General features: G+C 41.3%; 1 protein-coding gene across 14 annotated transcripts in view; it reads right to left on the bottom strand.

Moving 5' to 3' along the window:
* The window catches only part of LOC124054617 (adhesion G protein-coupled receptor L3-like), a 198,641-nt gene that overhangs the window by 69,891 nt on the left and 105,997 nt on the right, over positions 1 to 22,753 (bottom strand). For 6 of the 14 annotated variants that reach the window (XM_046380811.1, XM_046380812.1, XM_046380810.1 and 3 more), the window contains 2 exons: positions 11,738 to 11,752; positions 8,258 to 9,067 (listed from right to left, as the gene is read on the bottom strand). In XM_046380811.1, coding sequence (XP_046236767.1) covers positions 8,258 to 9,067; positions 11,738 to 11,752 — 825 coding nt within the window. The remainder of the gene's footprint in view (positions 1 to 8,257; positions 9,068 to 11,737; positions 11,753 to 22,753) is intronic. The other 8 variants (XM_046380815.1, XM_046380824.1, XM_046380821.1 and 5 more) reach the window with 3 other exon arrangements.

Below are 22,753 nucleotides of genomic sequence, written 5' to 3'. Positions count from 1 at the left end.
TATTTGAACCTTTATGCATGGTTACATCTTCATCATACTTTAGAAAATAGTGGACAGTCTTTGCGTGATGTCACCCATTGACTTTCTACTAACCTGTTAAAAGTCTACAAAATGAGACTTCTGGGTCCTGGGAAATGTGTACTTAATTATACGTGTTCCTTGAGTGCAAATCCGTGATCACCGGCTATTAGTGGATCTCTTAGAAATAACTTTATACTTTGGCTGTTTGGTCTGAGGGTGCTGCTTCCATTTTGTAGTTCTGACTTCACGTCTGAAGTCAGAATGTCTTTTTAGGCACATGCAGCGAAAGGAAAGTTAAACTAACAATTTTTGATGCTCCTCAGTGCAATCATCAAGTTTTGACAGTGTTGAAATGGATAGAAATAACATTTTCAACTCATGCTACATAAAAACTCAAACTCAAAAAAATTATTTAGGGAGATTTAGTGCTTGTTGGCAGATTTTGTTACCTTTGGACAGAGTTAGCTGTTTCACCCTGTTGACAGTCCTTATGCTAAGCTAAGCTAACTGGCTGCAGACTGTGGCTTTATATTTCCTATACTTCCTCCTTCTCATTTAAACCTAGACAAGAAGGCTAAAGGGTGTGTTTGTCAAAATAGCAAACTTTTTCTTAATGATTTCTTGTTGACGGTTGAGTAACGTGTCCTGTGGCCACAGGCGATATTAATTCCTGATGACTGAAAACAAATTGGCAGTGTCTCTAGAAGTTTTTGCCGTGGATATGGACTTGAACCAAATCATCTGTCAAGCAGCCGAAAAAAGCCGGCTTCACAGAATGCCGTGAGGGGCTCAAGAAGACACTTAGCAAAATAACTAACTGCAGAGATTAAGCTGATGTTAAGCTTTAATAGAAGAGGGAAAGAAGGGTTCAAACAGGGTTGGCCAGTAGTTTTAAAGACGTGTCCCAGTGTTACCCTAAAGCTGCAGAACATGCTAACCACTGTGGTTTCTTAATTCTCAGCCATAAGCTAATTAAGAATTATTTCATGAGCCACAATGTCAAATTTGTTCTAAGACGACATATTTACATTCATATACAGAAAGAAGAAACATCATCCATTTTAAGCTAAAATCTGTACCATCTACATAAAGCTCCCGAGCTTATCAATTCCCTTATGTATATGTCATACACCACCAAAATGCTACACATGTCCTTGTTTGCTGAGGAGAATAGTGGGAAGATAAAATGATGATCAAAGTCCTGTCGTTTAATGGAGCCTTTTGTGGCAGGCCTACAAATCCATCAGTGAGTGCAACAGGGATGTGGGGAGCAGAAGGACGGTGGTGGAGGGTGCGGTAAATTATGCAGCCAGACATCCGGTAATGCTTCGATATTATCTGACATGATGAGAACCGTAATGGATGGGAGCTATGCATTGTTTGGCAATTAATTTCTCATTTCGAAGCACTCTTACCAGGACTTGAGAGGGCATCTATGGAGGTCACCCAGCCTTGGGAGAGGCGCATGAACCGGTCTCATATATATGCGCACATGCACATGCGGAGGCATGAGCAGTGTTTGAGTTAAACTGACAAAGGAGACATGAGCAAAGCTTATCCACTACAGGGAAGAACTAAAGGTTTGAATTCCATAGACCAAAATACAAAAAATGCATGGGAAAGCACAAAACACAAGTGCTTCTTTGACCAATGGCAATCATATTAGCTCATCTGCATTTGATTCTGATTAAATTTCAGTTAATAATATACTCTCATTTATTAGCCTCAAAACCTCAAATGAAAAACAGTACTGTAATAGTAGATCGCACACAACCAGGCAAAGAGAGAAACGTTGTATTCTGTTCTTACTCCCAGAGCCAAAAGGTGAGAATCTCAGGCCACTGAGGAGACCAAATATGGCTGAATATACCAGGAGAAGCTACAGGAGGAAAGAGGAGTGTGAGCACAGGGACAGAAGGTCTCCCCATTTTCAAAAAAACAAAAAAACAAAAAAAAAAATTAGATGAATGACTGTCAACCAACAGTAGAATGGACCAAATGGTGAGGGCAAAGCTGTGCAAAGGAACTCTAACACTAGTGATAAAGAGAGTCAAAGATGCTTCGGAGGCCTCGAATCTGATTTACTCAGCTGAATGGCTAAAATAAATCACCTCGAGCTTATGTGTCACCAAGCCTGTTAAATCTAATGTGGCAATTTTTGGGGTCTCCAGAGGAACCGGGTAGCCACACACACACACACACACACTCATCAGGAGTGCAGGAGAAGATCCAACACACTATATCACAACCTCAGTTACACACATTTGATATTCATCAAGTGCAAAATGGTGAGGAAGCACAAATGATAAAATGTTTTGTCTCTAGACGCTGAAAAGAGACAGAAAATACACTCATAATACATTGGTACAGAGAAAGGGACAAATACACCTGTACCGGATTATCTCCATTCAGCAACTAGTTTCACATTAGACAAAACTCTTTGTTTGTTACCGTAAGTATACTTTTTTCCCCTCATTTCTGTTCATGTCAGTAGAGATGGATAGGCTGTTGGCCTTCACTGAGGAATTACCTGCCAACCCTCTCACTACACAGGTGATCTGTGTATGATTTCTGGATCAAAGTAGAGCCGCCAAGGCTCATGATGGATGGCCAGTCAGTAGGAGGGATGGCAGACAAAATCATGTGATATATAATGCCACATTCTGAATCAGTTGAAACATGAGCTTGCATACCAGAAAAAACAAAACAGAAGTATACGAACTAAGATCAGTGAAACACACACATGCAATAATATTATTACTTATAATACTTAAATATTATAAGTAATAATATTTTACATAATATCATGAAGGATTTTTACATGAGAGAATGTGGCTCCAACACATTCAAAAAAGCCTCTGAAGCACAAAGTGCTCCCTGTTTCCATGCTAAAAAAAATCTAAAGCTGCATTACTAACAGAGCCCCATTGTGTTGCAGCATTAAAGGGTTCCCAAGAAGACTGTGCATTTGTGCGTGTGTTTGTGTGTGTGCGTGCCTGTGTGTAGAGTGTTGGAAAAATCATTCTGAACTATAATCCTAAACCTTGCACTTTCCCTCGAAGAAAATTGCCCTCTGCAAGAGGTGCACTGGGCATGTGATGAGTGCGTAGCCTGCAAATAAGCATGTAGCCTACATTTCTAAGCCTCCACATCAAAAGGGCTTCGTGGAGCATGCAAAAGATTTTTTTCTTTTTTTTTTTTTTTGTGGAATGGTGGCATTTAGTTTGAATTACTAAGCGATATATTCCTTAAAGCTAAAGTCACACTCGAATTATCTCTACCAAACTTTGCCAGCCTAAGCATAGACGGTCTTAATCAAATTAGTATGTGATAGGCGCTTCCAAACGGAGCCAAGATGGTCCTGAGCCTCCAAAACATCGGCTGTTTCGACACGAAGGTCGGGACGCCACATCTGCGGGCTCCCTCAAGGCTAGCAGGGCTGGCACTGTGCCCTGGCCAGATGGCAACATGTGGCAGGATTACAGGAATGCCACACAGTGAATGAATCTATGACACTGACTGTGCCACATCTTATGCACCAATCATAAGCCAAGAAAATAATTACTCTGAAAGTGGCAAATTCAAGATTCAGAGGTTGTCTCATTGAATTGTGTAAGAAAGGGAACACCCCGCAGATACTGAAGCATAAACAGGCTAATAGACACTGATTGCTCTGTTCTGCAGTCATCAGATCAAGCTTGGATCTGGATATGTTAATTTCAGTGATAGAAATCAGTGAGAATCTGAAACCATGTTACTATACACAAACAGCAAACACATCATTGTAAAGTCCATAAGAACCTGGATTCCAAAGAAGTTGAGAGGCTGTGTAATAATATGCAAATCCTTTTTTGAGGCATTCTCAACTGAAAACAATACGACCACAATATATTTAAAGTTTCACCTCCTCAACTTCATTGATTTTTTTGAAAATATATGCAACAAAACACTGGGGAAGCTGTGGAATGCTGCAAAAATTCATCCCAAAGGTGCTGGATGGGGTTGAGGTCTGGGCTCTGTGTGGGCCAGTCAAGTTCTTCCACAACTCATCCAGCCATGTCTTTATGGACTTTGCTTTATGCACTGGGGCACAGTCGTGCTTCCCCAAACTGCTGCCACAAAGTAGGAAGCATAGCATTGTCCAAAATGTCTTGGAATGCTGAAACATTAACATTTCCCTTCACTGGAAGTAAGGGGCTCAACCTCAGAACAGCCCCATACCACACCTGAATTCAATAATAAAGAGATGTGTCTGAATATTTTTGTCTATATACTGTACCACATGGCTCAGTCTTTTACTGAGCTCGATTGTATAAACAAAATTAACACATGGCTTCAGGAACATTAAGCACGGTTTGTTTGCCTTATGTTTTTATTTGCGTTTTATCAAGCATTCCAACATTTTTGGAACTGGGCCTTGTATACAAATGCGGTCTCGAACCTAAAAAGTGAATCTAAGTTAACATAAATGTCCTGTAGGATACGCAGCATGAATTTTATGTTATGGCAGCACATCAGTGCAGTAGCAGCAGGTGTGAGACTGAGGCAAATTTTCTCATGTGGCTGCCCTCTTTGCTTTCCTGCAGAGCTGATGCGGCCAGTGCCTCATGCTCACTGTGGCAGACAGCTTGGAGGTTTTTCTTGTAAAGGTGAGGCCAAGTTGGATGAAACAATACTGAAAGTAGCTTTATGAAGCAACAGGAGCATTTTTTTCCAAGGGTGACTGCCTGGTAATAAACAATTTTACTAAACATGTCTTGACAGTGACTTCATGCATCTTCTGGACAACTGGATCAACCAGTGGGAGGGAACCAATTTCCACAACCTACAGAGAGGTTATTGTGGCTTATTGTGCACAAGAATTTGTGTCGTTTTCATTTACTCATCGGGCAAAAGTTACTTTTCCTTTCTAAAATTTGCTTCATATTCCTGCTTTTTCCTGATATTAAAGGGCAACGCGAAGAGCTTTGTGGCACCTTTATGCTTTCTTTTCTTTTATGTTATTTAAAAAAGATCATAGAGCAATTCAGGTTGTCCTTGCATATTCTGCATTAAATGTGATCAAGTAAAAGGGATTAATGGTAGGAGAGCTTTTACATCTTATCTGCCTGCTAATAGCAGAGCAGCACAGCTTTTAATCACCAATTCTGTGAATTTAATTATCAATGGAGTTGTCATGGTAGCACTCTTGGGCATGGATCATCTGTCCTTGAAAACAGCCTGTTTGGACAAAAAAAAATGTTCTGTCTGTTAAAAAGACTTCAGCAGCTGCAGAGATCAGGACTAATGCAGGGAGTCATCATCAAAGTGCAGGAAAAACAATTAATATCATAAAAAGTTATTTACTTTTTCTTTGGAGAGGTAATTAAAAAAAAACAAAAAACTCCCATCTGCTTTCTACCAAACACTTAAGGAATAATAAAAGACAAAAGATCAAATCATCACTAATTAGACACAATTAGACAGATCCAGATACTAATTCCTGTGCGAATCCAGATATCATTTTCCTGTTCCCCGTCTACTGCCCTGTAGCATGTGCTGTGCCACGGCCCATGTGGTTCAGCAGACGGCCCCGGGGCCCCAGCTGTGGGCCTGGCCATGTCTCTCCTGCTCGGTTGCCCATGTAACATGCTCCACTGGTATGGCAGGTCATGCATGCTCCCAGCGGTGGAAGCACAAGTGGAAATGAGCTCGCATTAGAGCGATCACGGAATGACACCTTTCTGGAAGTGTTATCAGGAACGGTGATCATGACACTGGATCGAATTCCAAAAGCTCATGTTTGCAGCAACAGCAATGTACCGCATTGATTTCTACAGAGTATTCTGGCTTGCCCAAATTTTAGAGCTCACCGAATGACAGCAAAAGCTCCGACAGCTCCGAACTGGTTGCGTTTTACAGGTTTTGCTCAACCACATTTAGCTATTTGATCCCAGCACATCCTCAGAGGACCGGCATGTAAATGGTTCAAACAACATGATTCAGCCGCAAACACAGACTAATTTGCAGAGGTGGGCAGTCATTGTCCAGTCACAAGTCAAAGTCTGTGCTTTCAAGTCCCAAGACAAGTCAATCAGGGAAATTATCAAGCATTTTCAAATTCATCAATGGTGTTCAAGTCCGAGACGAGCTACAAGCCTTTTTTGATTTTCATGAGTAAAGTCATCAAATTTGCGATAATTTCTGTGCAATGAATTTGAACACAATTACGTACTGTCGGACAACTGTGAGGAAAATGTGCCCAGCTAAAAACACCTTCACCAGAATAAGTCTGAATCCTCTGTGTCTGTCTGGGAGTTGATCAAATAAAATGTTTTATTACTCCACAGTCCATTCAATCACTCTTTCATTTCTTATGCCTCTGTTTATCTGACATTTATATTCTTGTTCTTTGACTCCATCCATCCACTTAACCCTCTGAAGTCATGTATAATTGTCAGTTGTTGACTATTTTTGATTCTAATTTTATATTTCAACTTAGAATTTTTTTTATCTTGCCATTTTTGAATCATTTTTGATCAGCACAACCTCACAAGTGTGATTTACTGTTGTTTTTTTCATTTTGACATACTGTATTGACACACTGGACCTAAAATCACACAAAACTCTAAAATCCGACTGGGGAAAATGCGCTGAAATGCGCTGAATGAAGTGCGCTCAATGCGCTGGTGTTTACTGCGTCTTCTTGAACAAAATGCGCGCCCCAAACGCGCACCAAACGCGCACCAAACGTGATGGCAATGGTCACGAAAAAAACAGTGCGTATATTTTTTATCATAACTCGGGTTTTACTTGACATATTAACAAAATTTAAAAACTGGTATATAGTTTGAAGTGCCCACTTTCGACACAAAAAAAACTGGGATTCAGCGAGGCTGCGTCTTGCAGCTACGTGGTCTTAAAGTGGTCTTGTGATAAGGACGCGCCGGCGCGTCTGTCGACTCCTGAGGGTTAATGCAACATTTTATTATCCATATTCATGCGGCAGTCTCTTTGGAGGGCAGTCGATTCTGCACAACAGCAGCCAAACACAAAAGTCAAGATCTCACTGGGAAGTCTAGTGCTGAGAATTTGCATTCGCTTGTGAGTGTGTATATGCAAATGGGTGTCATCATTGGGTAACTGTTAAAAGGTGATGGATAATCATTTAATACAGAAAGCACATATCAGCACCATTTAGTTTCCTAAAGTACATTTTACAACAAATTATATTATTGTGTCTCATCAAAACCAAACACTATAAGAATGGCTAGTCAATGAGTAGACGTACAATACAGGACGTGTTGAAGCAGGACTCTGTATAAAAAAGATTTGGGGTAGAACAGCAGCCAGCTGAGGAAAATAAATGAAAGTGGCAAGCTGTAGGCAGAGAAAACTCCAGAGGAGAAAGCAGAGGTAAAGACTTCACAGTTAAATAACTTGTGACATTTTTGACTAGAGCTGTTGATGAGATAGAGCAAAAGAATTACCTTGGTGTGTCATAAAAGGTTCTTTTTTCCGTTTCATGCTTCCCAACAAGCACCAATTTATAAAAAGAACAATGGAGCGAATAAATTAGGCTTTTCAAAAGAGTTTTGGGGAGTTTAATCTGAGCTGTCGCTTGTTCTTTTGCAAAGGCAACTGCTAGACTGGGTAAGAGATTGTGCTTGTGGTTCAAAACACACAGTGTGAAATGTTTACACTGTTAAACAACCAGTGTGATATGGATTTCACGATAATTTAACTACCTTTTGTGACTAAATATATTCTTATTTTATAAATCTCATTATATGAATTCTTGCAATGGCTGTTGCTGCAGTTTTATGGTGCCCATTTTTTATGAACAGTATACATCTGGATGTTTAACTTAATTTCACTTCCTTTTTGGAGACTAATTAAAAATACAGATATAACACATTGATTATAACACATTCCATATTGGCAATTATCACCAGCCCACACGGTCTTGAGGTGTGACATTTTATATACTATTCTTCTGTATTAAGTCTTTGGAATATACCAAAATGAGAAAATGGGCCCAAGTAAATCAAGTGGGTCATTACAGGCAAAATAAAATAAACCAAATGTGTGAATTTCCATGGTCTTTAATTTAAGACGCGCGATGTTTTGTTGTAATTTCTATTTGCATGCCATTTTCCATACAGCACATAACATTTTAGCACCCAATCTCAAACACTAAACTGAAATGTATGAATATTATGAGTATATGTAGTATAAAGAAATATGTTGGTCTTACCGAGCCTGTTATCCAAAGTTCCAAAGTCCAGAGAGTATTTCACGACATGGTAATTGTTCCACACATACAGCAGGTTGTCCCTGGGATTGTAATCCACTGCAGCGATGTACTGATAGGAGTTGGGAAAGGGAATGTCCAGAAACCCATCTTTACTCAGCTCGGTGTTGTAGATGTAGTCAATCTTGTTCCCCGTTGCCTCGTTGTCATCATCCTCATACACTGACTTCACTACATAAAGGATTCCACAGATCATGAAAGCGTTGGATGCTGAGCGCTTGTCATAAGCTGTGTCCCACGTCCCCTCAACGCGTAACGTGTAGGGATTGAGCTGGCTGATGACAATCCGTCCGTTGTTCTGCTCAGTGGCATAAATCACCCAAAGTCCATTTTCATCAACAGCCAAGTCAATGTCAGACTTCCCTCCCCAGCGGTAAGGAGAAGTGTCATGGTAGTTGGCGTTGGCGATGATGGCCTCGCCGCTCTTGATACGAGTCCGCAGGTCAAACTTCACAATGTTGCGCGTGCGCTCCTTGTTAAAGAAGAGCGCCCCATCGTAGACCACGAAGCCAGTTCCATCAACGCGATGTGGAAGTTTGTAGGTTGTCGTTGGCCTTCCGGCGATGAAGTCTTCTTTGGAGGAATATTCGGTCAACGTGTCAGTACGATAGGGTGTCCAGGGCATGTAGTAAATCTTATCAGAGGCTTGGAGAGGGTCTTTGCACCAGGCTCCTGACTGATGGTCCGATTCAAAGAGGTGCTCGCTCTGGTACACCCTGCGCAGAAGCCCTGGGCACAGGAATACTGAGGAGCCAAAATAGGGGAAAGACAATTACAGCGTTACATTGGCAGGTATTATACCTCAGTACATGAGACAACAACTGGATGCCACAACAGTGAAGTTCAAATCTGCAGCTGAATCTCCTTCATTGTGAAATACCATGATATTGAATCTCACCCTCTTCATCATTGTTGGGAGGATTTAGCTAAATCCAGAAAAGATGACTGATTGTCAGACAAAGAATGTAATTAGTAATGTGATTGAATTACTCAGATGAGTTTTGGATTGCATGTAAATTAAAATTAAACAGGAAACAGTCAATGTACAAACACAACCACTGTTTCCATGATTTCAAACTGTGTCTCAAATTCTAGTGCTAATTTGGTTTCAATTACTTATTGCAGTTTGCAATGTATAAGTATTTGTATAAGATGCTTCTAATTCAGTTAGTCTCTGAGGCAGAGGTGATTATTTTACATCATCACTGAACAAGCAGATGTTATAGGGAGGAGTGAACAGACGTTATGTAAGGGTTATCTCTTCCTTCTGACTTTATGTGAAGCAAAGACAAGTCAGAAGATGCTATTTAAACTAGCTACAGAATGGCTTCTCTGCACATATTTACTAAATTAAATAAAACTGCACCAAAGAAAGAAAGGTTTCATTCTTTTTCTCGCATGAAAGCACCCTGGTGGCAGTTCTTAATAATTAGAATTAAACACACAAACCCAAAGCTAAAAGATTTTGACAAATCGCTACGCTGCAATTATTGACAAAGGCAGCCATTTAGGAGAAAGAAAACACAGACACACGAAAAAGAAAAAGAAAAAAAAAACAGTAATTACATCATCTATATAATGATTGCCTGTCCATTATTTCATCCACATGACATTTTTAGTCTGTGGCATGATTTACAACACCACACACAGTAAACTAATTATATGTGAACTGGTTTGTACTCAAATCTGATAAAGCTTGTCCAAGGCAATACAGCTGGAGCAGGTCAATAGTGGGCACGGTTTGCACAAGCTCATTTGAGTTCATTATGGATTATGTTGGACTGAGGCAATTGTAATTTTCTGTCTTTCTAAACAGGTGACATCAAATTTCAGGATTAGACTGGCCATAAATTGAGGACAGGTTAAAGATTTAAGTTACAACTTCAATCTTAAAGTCACAATAGTAATAGTGAAATAAAATCACATGCATCATTAATATAACCACAACATATCATCAAAAATATTAAAATAGCATATAATTTAAAGAAATACTGGGCAAGTCTGATAGACAGAAAGAGAGAATGTAGAATTGAGACAGTGCAGTTTCCCTTCATGCACAGGCTTGGGCCCAACAGTAAATCACACATAAAAACAAAGAGTGCGTGAAGACTCCTTTCACAGTAATGGGCGAGGAGCCTGACGCAGCGCTGACAGCTTCTAGCCGCAGATCCTTCGAAAGGTAAAAGCTGCTCGCTCCGTGGAGAAGGAAGAGAAGGAGACAGCGAAAACAGAGGCTTCTTTCCCATGTAATCTCTTAAGATTAAACATGTTGTCTACCTGCAGGTGAAAAATGTGGCGAGAAGCGTCCCGTTGACATAGCGCCTCGGCACACATCTCAGTGGTTGCTCTGCTAAATGCTAAGAGGGTTGTTACTATAGCTGAAAAAATGAGTTGTACTAGGGCTCAAGGTCAGATTAGGGTAAGCTTTGTACTGACAGCACACTGGGCTGGGTAGTGAAATGTGCTTTTTAAGGATGTAAGCACAAAGATGGAGGAGTGAATGAAAGATATTAGAGAAATGATACAAAAGCAATCATGGCTTTCATGGGGAATTTCACAAAAACATCTCGTCATCTCATTGCTCATTCTCTTTGCCACCGATTTCAGTGATATGTCATTAATTAACGACCATGAAACTTAAATTTATTGCATAGCTATTACAGCAGAACTCTTGACTCTTGTTTAATGATTCCATTTCCATTATTGACTTGAATCCAGCTTTACAGTTAAGATTTGACAAAGGACCAACACAATGCTCCTGGGGCACAAGTGAAGACTTGGCATATGTTTTGCAGCATTGTGCACTGCTGATAAGGGAAGAACATGACTGCTATGATGTGTCTCCAGTATTGACTCGTGAGTCCCTGAAGGTTATAGCCATCATCATGTTAGAGCTATAATCAAAAATGCTGACAGCTTATTGGACAAGCTATTGATTAACCCGTATAGCCCTCTCTTTTAATATTATGCAGCTGATAAACCAGAGCTGGAATAATCAGTTATAACAACAAATGATAATATCCCAAGGATATGGGATTTTAGTGGGGAGCAGATCTGTAATGACCTTACCCCAAAATGGCATTGTTTATGTGGCAAGGTCAAAAGAGCTGTCAGTCTGATGATGCTGTTGATGAACCTCGAATGTAAGAAGGAATCTACTGCAATATTCACAATTTTGGATGCTGTAGAATACTAAGTGAAAGAAAAAAAATTCTTCATCACGTGTTTTTCTAACACTGATTACCTAAGCGATTTCATTTTCCCCATGAATGACATGTTCAATCTCAGCAATGAACCATACGATGAGCACGAAGCTACAAAATGTCAAAAACCTGCTTTAGCACCCAGTCACCAACGAAAAGCAAGCATATACCCGAATGAAAATGCAGATGAAAAGAAGAAAAGTTGTTGGCATTTAGTTACCTTTTTGTTCCACTTCTATATTTAGGCATGAAGGGGAGAGAAAGAAGGAAAAAAATAAAGAACAGATTATTAATGTGATAACTGTGAAAAAAGTATTTTATTAACAGTCACGCAACAGTACAAGAGGAGCTTGGGGTTAGAGAAACAGACACACAAAACATTGGATTATAAACTTTTAAAAGGAGAACAAGCACCACTTCACACATGAGCATGTAGGAAAAAGACAAGGTCTTAAATTGCACAAAATATTTGTTTTTTGAGGGATGTGAACGTGTAAAACAGATGTACGGTTCATGACTTTCCGCAACCGTAAAATCATTCAACCATATGGCCGCTTACAAGCAAGCTTCTGAGTTTAAGGTACAGCTGGGAGGAAAAAAAATGCTTCACATGCAAATAGGGTACATTTCACACTTTGCACTGCCGTAATCTCAAACTGATAATCATTTATGACCTAAACAGACTGATGAAGCTAGAATATAGCTATTTACCTTGGTGATGAGATACTGTCAGTGGTGAAAATAAATTTAAATGTCCTTGATACTGACTTAGTCTGGGCTAAGATCTGTACTTATTGAAGTTTTTTTTGCAGATTTGGGGACAGCCGAACCAGCTGGTATGGCTAACACATCAAGAGAATGTTGTAGATGACATTAATCTTAAGTCATAGCAACCTAACAAATGGAAGTCCACTGTTTAATGTTTTGGTCTCCACCATCTTCTGCATCTTTAGTTAGGGTTTAAATATTCAGTATTCACTTGTACATGCAGTGAATACTGGCAAAAAAAATAAAAAATTTTCACGTATGACATATTTTATTAAATATGAATAGCTGCAGGTGTAAGTGAAATATAAAAGCTGCCCTGATTCAACAGCTCAACAACTATACTGAAAGCCTGTAGAAAAACTACTACGGCTATTACATCTCAACTCTCTCCACACTATACGTATTACTTCCTCTCATGGGCAAGCTTTTTATGTCAGTCATGGCATTTTGCTGGTCCTGTCCCTTCCCTTCCAGTAATCCTGGTTCTAATAAGAGAGGATTAACCTCTGTTACCAGGGCTTACAAGAGTCCTCTCCTCCAAATGGAGAGTGCAGCAGAGTGAGGTATGGAGGTCAGTGGGTAGAGGTGGGCGGGGTAAAGTTTGAAAGATGGGAAAGTTATTAGAGGAGAACAATATTAATGCAAGGCGGTGAGGCGATGAAAAACAGCGAGCGAGGTGGGGCGGTGTCAGGTAAGGGGAAAGAGCAAAAAGAGAGAAATAATGGGGAGGGGAGGGGGGGCTTTCAACAAGCCGTCTGTGTTTGTCAGATCATAAAATTGTACGCTGGTGCACCACAGCACCTCATCAACAGCAAAGACTCCAGGTGTCATTGGAACATGATAAGTCCATACTGAGCCTGAGCAACAATAGCTGTGGGCTCCATCTGAATCATCATTACTGGCAACTCAAATTTGCCAATAACTTGGAACTGCACGTGGACCCCATAGATCAAATCAAAGTAAACAGCCAAACGTCCCCGATCGAAGCCTCTTCACCTCCCATGAACAACAGCCACACAACAGGGACCATGGGGATGCTGGCATTTCTGATTGAGCGCTCGCTAACAGTGGAGAGGGGAGAGGAGGGTAATGATCTATAGAAAAAGGCATTAGCGGTGGGGATGTGAGAAGTGGTATACGACGCAATCGCCGGGGGAGATGGTGTGAGAAGGGAGTAAAGGATTCGGATGAAATCCCTGACAAGGAAATATGCCACTCCCAGGGCTACTGTACACTGCGTGGCCCTGTCGCTGGACCAGAGGTTGCCGCTAGATGCAGCAAGGTCACCCCTCAGATCACTCAAATCAATTTGTTCATGTCACGTCCACTCGCGTTTCACTGCAAATACAGCACTCACTGAGACACACCTGCGATACGAGCATTGGAGATCTACGTTTACGGTGTCATGGATACAAGCATAGCAGCAGGAAAAGCAGAGTGAGACGGAGAATTGATTCATTTGAAAAGCTTCTTTACTCCACCCCACCACCCCCATTGTGACCTTAATACGATTTTGGTCATGGCTGTCATTGAGTCGCTAAAAAGCACTTAGCTCTCTCATCCTCACGTCTCATCCCTTTCTCTCCCTTCTCCTTGTCTTTCTCTCTGGCCTCCTCTCTGATGCCTGGGAAAAATTGAAACTATCAAAGCTACTCTTACCTTTGTGCAAGTGTTAACATACTCTCCCATCACACAAAATAAGCCTTTGAGTGTCTTTTTCATAAGCTCTACATTATGAAAAAAAAAAAAAAAAGATCCTATGTATTTACTTCTGCACCAAAACACTTGACAGAGTCCTACCCTGATCTTCAGGGACACAGCATTAGATGAGTTATATACAATACAGTATAACATGTTCCTCAGTGTTCATTCTGCTGTACACGATCTGTTTTCAGAATGGCTCAAGGCAAAAACAACAGCTTTTTACTGATGATCTTCTCATTTAGAAATCATTTGGAAGTATCCAGAAACACAATTAATGGAAATACTCCAATGAATTGTGATAATGATGATGTTAATGGTAATCACACCACTCTCCAACACAGTGCGCTTCGACGAAATCAACTTTAAAACACTGAATGAGGAAATGAGCCAGTTATTTGAATAAGAGATGTTGGGCATTGAGTGGCCATTAAAGCAGATACGGGATTGAGCAAATGTGAAAAAACACACCAATGCCACAATGGGTCTGGGGGCTGCACCCTGGCGGTAGTTTAAGAGGAGAAAGGCCCTGCAAGCTCTTGACATTTCAGTAACTTAAGGGGCACATGAGGCTGCAACTGCCACTTCAACTTATAATTTGATAAATAATTGCGGCAATTTTGAGGGCGAAAGTAACATGAGAAAATAGCTCGTCATCCTGCCTTTGCAATGGGTAGAACAGTTGGATGCCTCATCGACAATCACAAGTGTGTGGCCCATTTTCCTCTTGGAAAAAAAAAATGACCGGCTGTAATCTCCCTTCCTTTGATGCCAAAGCAACCAAAAAGGAGGAAATGTCATCATTGGGAAGGAGAAAGAAAAAAAAAATCCCCCTGAAATTTTACAGATGCCTTGGGCTTGCCAACTGACAAACATTCTGTCATTGTACATCAGTTATCTAAACTTGCTAAAGACCAAGAGTCTTTTTCACCCAGCTTCACACAGGCAACACCTGGAAGCAGCCCAGCGCAAGCACTCTTATCTGCTGTCCACTGAGAAGCAGTTTGCTCTAAGGCACCTCATTCACTCCCCAATATACATTTATTTCAGGATTAGACCAGGGATAGAAAACTGCAGGCCACACAGATCTAGGAACACCCTATGCCTATAAATGGATAAGTTATTTTATATTTCAATTATATTTGGGTCAGTTAGCTTTTATGACAATTATGGAAAAAGCCAATCAGATAAATGTTCTACCAGTGAATATGCTGCCTGGCCTGGTTGGGCCAAATTCTGGCAACAGGTTCGGGGCAAAACAATAACTCACTGAACCATGTGCATGCAGCTTGTAACAGTCTGGCTGGTGTATGGCTCGACCTGCCAAACACATAATGCTGGAAAAGACAACATGGCCGATCCTGCAGCTTTCCTAATTGGTCAAGCTGTCGTACCAAATTTATTAATCCGAGCAGGCAGACTACACATATACACACCTTTTTACAATGTGTTTTTTCATGGTTATAAAATGATCATTGCAGTTAAAGATTGTTCTGCTCGCATGCATGTAATTCAGCTTTGACAGTGTTGATAATATGACTGAAGCGCCCTGCTGTTCGGCCATACCGTATGCTATAAAATTCAATTATACTGCCACTGCATGATGCAGTTCATACTGTATTTGTGCAGGCAATGTATAATTTCAAATATAATTCCAACGTGAGAAGCCACTCTGCATACTTATTCTAGTCCACTTCCTGTTTAAGACGCATGCTGAGCAGCTCACAGTGGAGACCTTTGGCGACTGTGACCCTGCCATGTGAGCGGCAGCTGTATGGATTTTCATTTGAATAATTAAAGCTTCCCAATTTCACGCTAATGGTTGAGAGGTATCAGAATGGTATCATTAGCCGCTAATAGAGATTCATGGCAGAATGGCTGCAATATTTTTTGCAATATTCCCCCCCCCTCCTTCTTTTTTCCCATTCCCTCGCTCTCCACTAAGGAGTTGCAGAGTGCAAACCCCTTAACTCAATCCCATCAGCTTTTTAATTAATGACACAAATTACGGGGCTTTGAATAGCATGTGCCTAAGGATGGGGGAGGACATGCAGGCTACCATCTCTCTCCCCCTCTCTCTCTTCATCTCCCTCATCCCCCCCCCCCCACCATTTCTCCCGGTTGGTGCTCATGAGTCTCTCTCGTCATGATATGTTCCATTTCTTGACACCCCTCTTTTTCCTGCAACCACTTGTCTGCTCTCTTTGTGCTCTTTGCTCGTACTTATTCAATCTCTTCCCTAGCGTCTCCCCTCTGCCTCCATCGGCTTCTCTGTCCCTCCTACTGGGAAGCTGCTATGCTATCTTATAACCTTGACAATGCAGGATGCTCTTTGTGTGTGGGTGTGTGTGTGTGTGTGTGTGTGCGCGTGGGTGGGTGCGTGTTTGGTCCTCTGTCTGTATGCGCACACATGTGTGTGTGTTTGCCTCATTTTGAGGGACAGGTGCAAGGACTTGGCACTCATCCAACCTGCTAACCACGTGGGACCGAGCAACAGAGGGAGAAAAGACAAGTGCAGCCCTGGAAAAACAATATTAAATACATTTTTGTGGAACATAGCGGCAACTGGAGCAGAAATAACCTAATTGCACCTCCTAAAATATGTCTTGATTTTCAAGGACCTTGAAATTATGGAGGAGAACAGAAGGATGAGGGCGAATTGTGGGGGAGAGAAGAAAAAGAAAAAGGATGTTTAGTCTGGTGTGTGGCTGAATGTGGTGAAGCAGCAGTGAAGAAAGAAAGAGAAAAAAATAAATAAGGAAACAGAAAAGGAGCTTTGATTAGTAGGGTGATCATTAAAGGGAGAGACCCCCCAAAGAGACCAATGTCTAATTAGTGCTATATCCTCGACACTTGGCACCCCAACAAGTCTTTCAGACATGTGTGCCTGAGTGTGTGCGTGTGGGTAGCAGTTGGAGGAAACGCTGAGATAAAAGCTTTGCTCGTGTTATATAAATGGAAGTGTTTATGAACATTAATAAAGCTTGTTCTGCATGCAGGAGCATTTAGTCCAATATGTTGGAGTGCGCATAATTTTGTCTATCCAAGAAAAAAGCAGGGATGAAACTATATGTATCTTATTGAGCATTGAGAGCAGTCGGTACAGAACAAGAACCTGACAGATTACACCAGCTTATTCAGCTATTAGTGGGGGGAAAACACTTCCTACATGTCCAGATTCACCCCTTTCACACCACCATTTATCCACACTGGTAATCACAGCCCCTCTGTGCAATTACCTCCCCTCTCAGTACAGGGTTCCCCCCCCCATAGAAGTACCATTGTTAATGCCACAAAAAGTCCCTTATTTGTTTCACATTGCCTTTAATATGAAAATGCAAACAGTTCATTTGTTACTTATATGTTATTAAATCAGGGAGACTGACCTTACATTTTCATTTTGTGATGAAAGTGAACAACTGGGGCTGGATGATCTTTATTTAAATCAACTTTTAACTTGAATGGTATAATGACAATATGATATAATTTGTTGTCTTTCATCAAAATTCTGCTGTCTAAATTACTGATTCCCAACTAACTACCAAAAACTACCAACATGAGCTGCTGCACTTGCACTTTGAAGAATTGTGCCTTGTGTGATACATAACAGTTACCGTATTGAATAATGTAATTGTCAGATAAATGTCACTATGGTCACACATTTGATTACAAATGGCACATATATCAACTATATATAATATTTTCTGACTGATCTAACAACCGTTTGTTAACCATATCTCCCAGCCCTACAAACAACAAGCATTTCTGCTCTGGAAGTTAAATGTGTTCATGACATTGTAAACGGTGTATTTCTTGCCCCCTTCTTATCTACAAACAAAGACATGTCCTGTCCACCATCTTAGCTTGCTGAGCGATCTACCAAACAACAACAGCAACTGTACTGCTCACGTCCGTTTCTAGGCCAGATAGCCAATTAGCTCAGGCGTAATATAAGAACATTAACCAGCTTGGAAAAAAAAGAAAAGGTAAGACCAATTGTGCTCTCAGGTGGCCTAGAATGTGAAAATCCCTGTAAAAACAGGATTTTTCTGCAAAGCACAGTTTAAAGCCAATGCATCATAACAAGATCAATGTCTACAAATTCAGGCCATGACAACAGTGTGAATCAGGTGTGTGAGGTATGTGAAAGAAACTCATCAGAGCTTGCTGCGTGGTTTAGGGAGTGGTCAGCTGTCACTGAGTGATGTGATGGCAGTACAGGCCCCCGTCACACATGGGAAAAGTGGAGCTGGTTGTTCAGGTGGGGAGGAGAGAAAGAAAAAAAAAAAAAGCTGTCTGAACAAGAGGGCTAATGCTCACTGGCATTTCAGCGGGGAGCGAGGAGGGTGTGGTTGTGTGATGTATCTGCTGTCACGGCGCCGACTCCCACACACTGGACCTGATGAGCGTGGATTGGAGAGCTCAAGGGCAAACAGCCACTGAACTTCCATACAATCTGCTTAGTAGATTTACTGATAGCATCAGATAGAGTGATCTACTCTTCAAGAAGCTTACAAGTTCCTGCAAGATTATCCAAGGCTAAGAGAACTGCCGGGGTGCTCGGAAAGGTAGCCTGCTGATGGATGTTTGAAACTGAGAGTGAGCAACTATCTAATCTACATTTGAACATTAACCGAGACGTGATTATCTTTTATTAATAACATAAGATCTTTAAATGTGTAGGGACATTAAAACAAAGATGAGACATGCGACTAATCTCAAAGTCCACATTACAACTGTGGGACACCGTCCTGGTCACACAGGTGGTGTTTACCGTAGGTGTGACCACTGCATAATGGGCCTTGTAATCACACCACATTCTGCCCAAGCTGCATTGTAAGTGATAACCATGTGTAGAGCATCAATTTCATGGCTTCACCTGCAAACACAGAAGGACAGAGATTGGTAGCAGGTGCTGAGTAAAACTTGCCAAAACAATCTACTCCTCTATTCGTCGAGGGTCCCCTGAACCTGTTACGTGTGTTTTTATTAACAAAATGAATTAAAAACCAATTAAGGTATGTTGGACGTAAAAAAGAACTTGACAAATCACATGGCAAGTTTCAGGGTGGTATGAGCTCAGGATCACACCGCTCCGTTCAAATCAGAGAATTGATTGCATGATTATACGACCTGGTTTAGCTTCTAGAGTGTGAGAAATATCTGACAGGGCTGAGCTGGATCCCACTGTGTAAGACAGGGTTTTACATTGTCCTTATTATCTAAAAACAGTGGGGGGAACTAGTGGCTTATGTGTAGCAACGGACTGCCAGCAGGTTTTCTTCCTTTGTTCCCCCACTCTGTTCTTGTCTGTGTCTGTCTCTCACTTTCCCGCCACCTCATCTCATACACACTGAAGTGTCAATTTTGAAAAGTGAACTGAACAAAAGCATTTCTCTGAAAGGACATGTAATTATCCCCTACCTGTTTTATTTTTTATTTTTTTTTGTCCTTTCTTATTTTTTGGACAAGGGGTATGGCTGCTTGCCTGAACCAAATCAGTCAATTTACCATGGAAACTACACAGAAAGGTCCGTCTGATTACTGGAGGCACATGGCTGATGCTTTGGAGAAACACAAGAAAGGTACCAGCTGTCAACAACAGGAAGAGTCTTTCAACAGCAAAGCAGGTTTGAATGTGCTTTCTTGTGTGACAAGTCTGAGAATTTGAGGGGCCACCGAGGGGATGTAAGTGCTTCATTAGTGCCGAGGAAAAGAACACTGGGTGGGTAGGAGGGAGACGCAGTTGTGTTGACCTCTTACGAGCTAGACCTTTGGGAGGAGCTGTTAAAGCGAAAGTTACACGGAGAGGAAGACGGAGCGAGTGAGGAACAGAGGTTTTAATAAGGCACTAAGAGAATAGACGTGCATCTCTACACTGAACTGCTGAAAGTCAAGGTGATAGGGCGGGGCAGAGACAGATGTCAGCCATTGAAGCACAGTCATGTTTATGAGTCATCATAAAAGGTCAGCACATCACTTCGGCTCGAGGGTAGCCTTACTAATCTGTAAAGTGCATGTGGGAGCACGCACAAACTGCACTAGTACAAAAGACAAAAGGGTCCTCTGGCAGATGAAAAATGAGTGTGCCCTGATAATCACAAGACTCCATTATCACTTACAGGGTGTAAATACCAAATTCAAATTCTATTCAGTTTTATCTGTTAAATAATTCCTTTTTAAAAATGCAGCATGTATCAATTTGACTTTTATTGTTTCACCTTCCTAGCAGGGCCATTTTACCTCACTCACTGTTCAGCGTAATGCTGTTTTCCATAGCGCATATCAAATAATTATTCAGACAGCAGCTCAAACGAAAATATGATGGATTGCCTTGTGCTGTGGTATTGCCACACAGCACAAACACTGGCACTCTTAGTCGTAATTGTTGCAACATTTTCTTCCATTACGACTGATGGAGCGGATCAAATCGCAAATTAATAAAATCAATATTATATCTGCGCCATGCGTCCATCGATTTAGCACACTCCTCTGCCATTATAAATGGTGGATCTGACTGTACCATCTTGCTGGCTTATAACGATATGGAGAACAGAACGGCAATTTTTTCCGAAAAGAAAAGAAGCTCCCCAACAGAATACAGATAAAAGCTGTCAGTGAAGGTAGCAGAGAATGGAGGAAGGGCAGCTGGGATTGTGTAGTGAGGGAACGAGGGTGGAAAATAAAGGAATATGAGGGTGGGGCTTGGGGGGCAGTGAGAGCACTTAAAGGACAAAAACAAAAGGGAAAGTGAGGGAGACTTGGAAGAAAAAAGTATTAGGACTGAGAGGAAGAGTTTGCCAGTGAAATACAGAGTCAAGACTCCACCGGTGAAGGAGAGTTGGAGTCATGGGTGGCTGCCCCTCTTATTAGACTCTCAAATCCTTCAGTTTGTCTCAGGAACTTGGTAAGAAGACTCGTGTTAAAAGCCTATTCACAAACGCGCAGCCATTTCTCAAACCTTACTCCACTGCCAGTGTAAACACCTGACTACTCGTCCCAAATTAATGAGCAAACCAGTTGAAAGCGTTTTCTGTTTTCTGTTTTTAATTTCAACATGACATGTCAATAAATCTAGTGGTGTGATTAATTAATATGCAAGCCAGGTGGTAAATATTTAAGAGGGAGACACAAAAACACACAGAACTATATCCAACTGTGGCTCATTCCAGACAAAAGGATCTGATTGCTTTATTTGAGAGGTAAGAAGAGAGTCCGCTGGGTTGTCACAGCTGAGTTCATTCACACCCTGCAATTAAATGCGTCTCAAAGTGCGTCCCCAGTGGCCATTTGTGATTACATTTTGCTTCACCGCTCAAGTTACAAACAAACACCTACATGACTTCTGCAATATTTCTGCATTGCCAGCAGATTCTTTTATCCCACAGTGGCTCTTGGCACAATCCATAGCGAGACCAGAAAAGGTGTCCCTGGTTCACTCCCTTGTGCTCTCCTAATAGGTGGTCCCGATGCAACCGGAACAAAGGTGCCAAACACAGTTCCAACAATTCAGCAGACAGTTCCATGTTTCCGCCTCGCTTTTGTTCAGGAAGTCGGGTATGTAATTAAAGGAAAGCTAGAATGTGTGTATCTGAGGCGGAGAACTGAATGGCAATGCCATGCCATGAACAGGGAACTGAAGAAAACAGCACGAAGGCCAGTGACAATGTCAAAGGTTGTCGCGTAAAACTCAATGCAGACTGAATGCTGTTCATGTGCTGCTTGTACAGAAACGGATAGAAAACTTTTTTTGTACACGGCAGCATCCGTAAATTCAGTGCACATCACAGTGTCACACCAGAAAAAGGGAGATAATTAGCCTGTCCACCTGGGTGTCATGTCTCCATCACTGCTGACAGGAGCTGGAGCTCCTGTATACCCGTGACTACTACAGTGTTCCCTGAAATCAATCAGCTGACTGTAGCCTTTCCCACAGAAGGCAAAACTCAGATGCTTGTGGGTGTTCAGTGGGTTTCGTGTCCAGTGTTAAAGGGGTATGTTTGGGAATGCCCCATCGGATTTTCACCAGTGTGTCACCAACATTGGGATAGAAAAGCACAACCAGGATGTTGGACACAAAATATTTTAACACAGGGTCACAAGGTGCAACCAAGTCCACACTATAAAAGAAGTGAAAATGATGGGATAAGGATGGCACGGAAGTGGCAATGATATAAGCCAGACAAACAGGTGCCATAAGTGAGAGCAGGATCAGGTTGAACAGGATAAAAGAAACCCCTTCCTGTTTAACCCTCTAGGGGGCAACGATCATCATCTGATTACGACTAAAGAGAGCATGGTTGTCCTTAAGGACATACAGAGATCTAAAACTGTAATCCTTCAATATTACCCTCACTATGCTCAGTACAAGAAAAAAATACTTGCTAACTGCCAGTTTCGAACACTGGGACAATATTTATTTTGGCTTTTGGAGTCAAACCTTTTAGGACATGAACTTAAGACATTCACATGTTTGAGTGAAAACCTCAGTACATGAAAATACAAGTCCATTTTGCCTTCTGCAGGTAAGCATTTTATCATTTTTCTTTTTTTTTTTTTTGGTAAAATGGTATAACAATGGCATTGTAGAATGAAATGTAGGTAAGAGCTTAATGGAACAATTATGGACTAAAAGTACAGATCTGTCACTCAGAGCAAAGCACTCTGAGATGTGCTAAAAATCAAAAGGGCTGATGAAAGTAGTATTTCTGCTCACTGTAGTAACTTTAGTTGAATCAGTGTTCTACATGGACACCTTGGCAAGACG

This window comes from Scatophagus argus, chromosome 23, assembly GCF_020382885.2.
Source record: "Scatophagus argus isolate fScaArg1 chromosome 23, fScaArg1.pri, whole genome shotgun sequence".
NCBI lineage: Eukaryota > Metazoa > Chordata > Actinopteri > Scatophagidae > Scatophagus > Scatophagus argus.
This window is presented reverse-complemented; position numbering and strand designations above follow the sequence as displayed.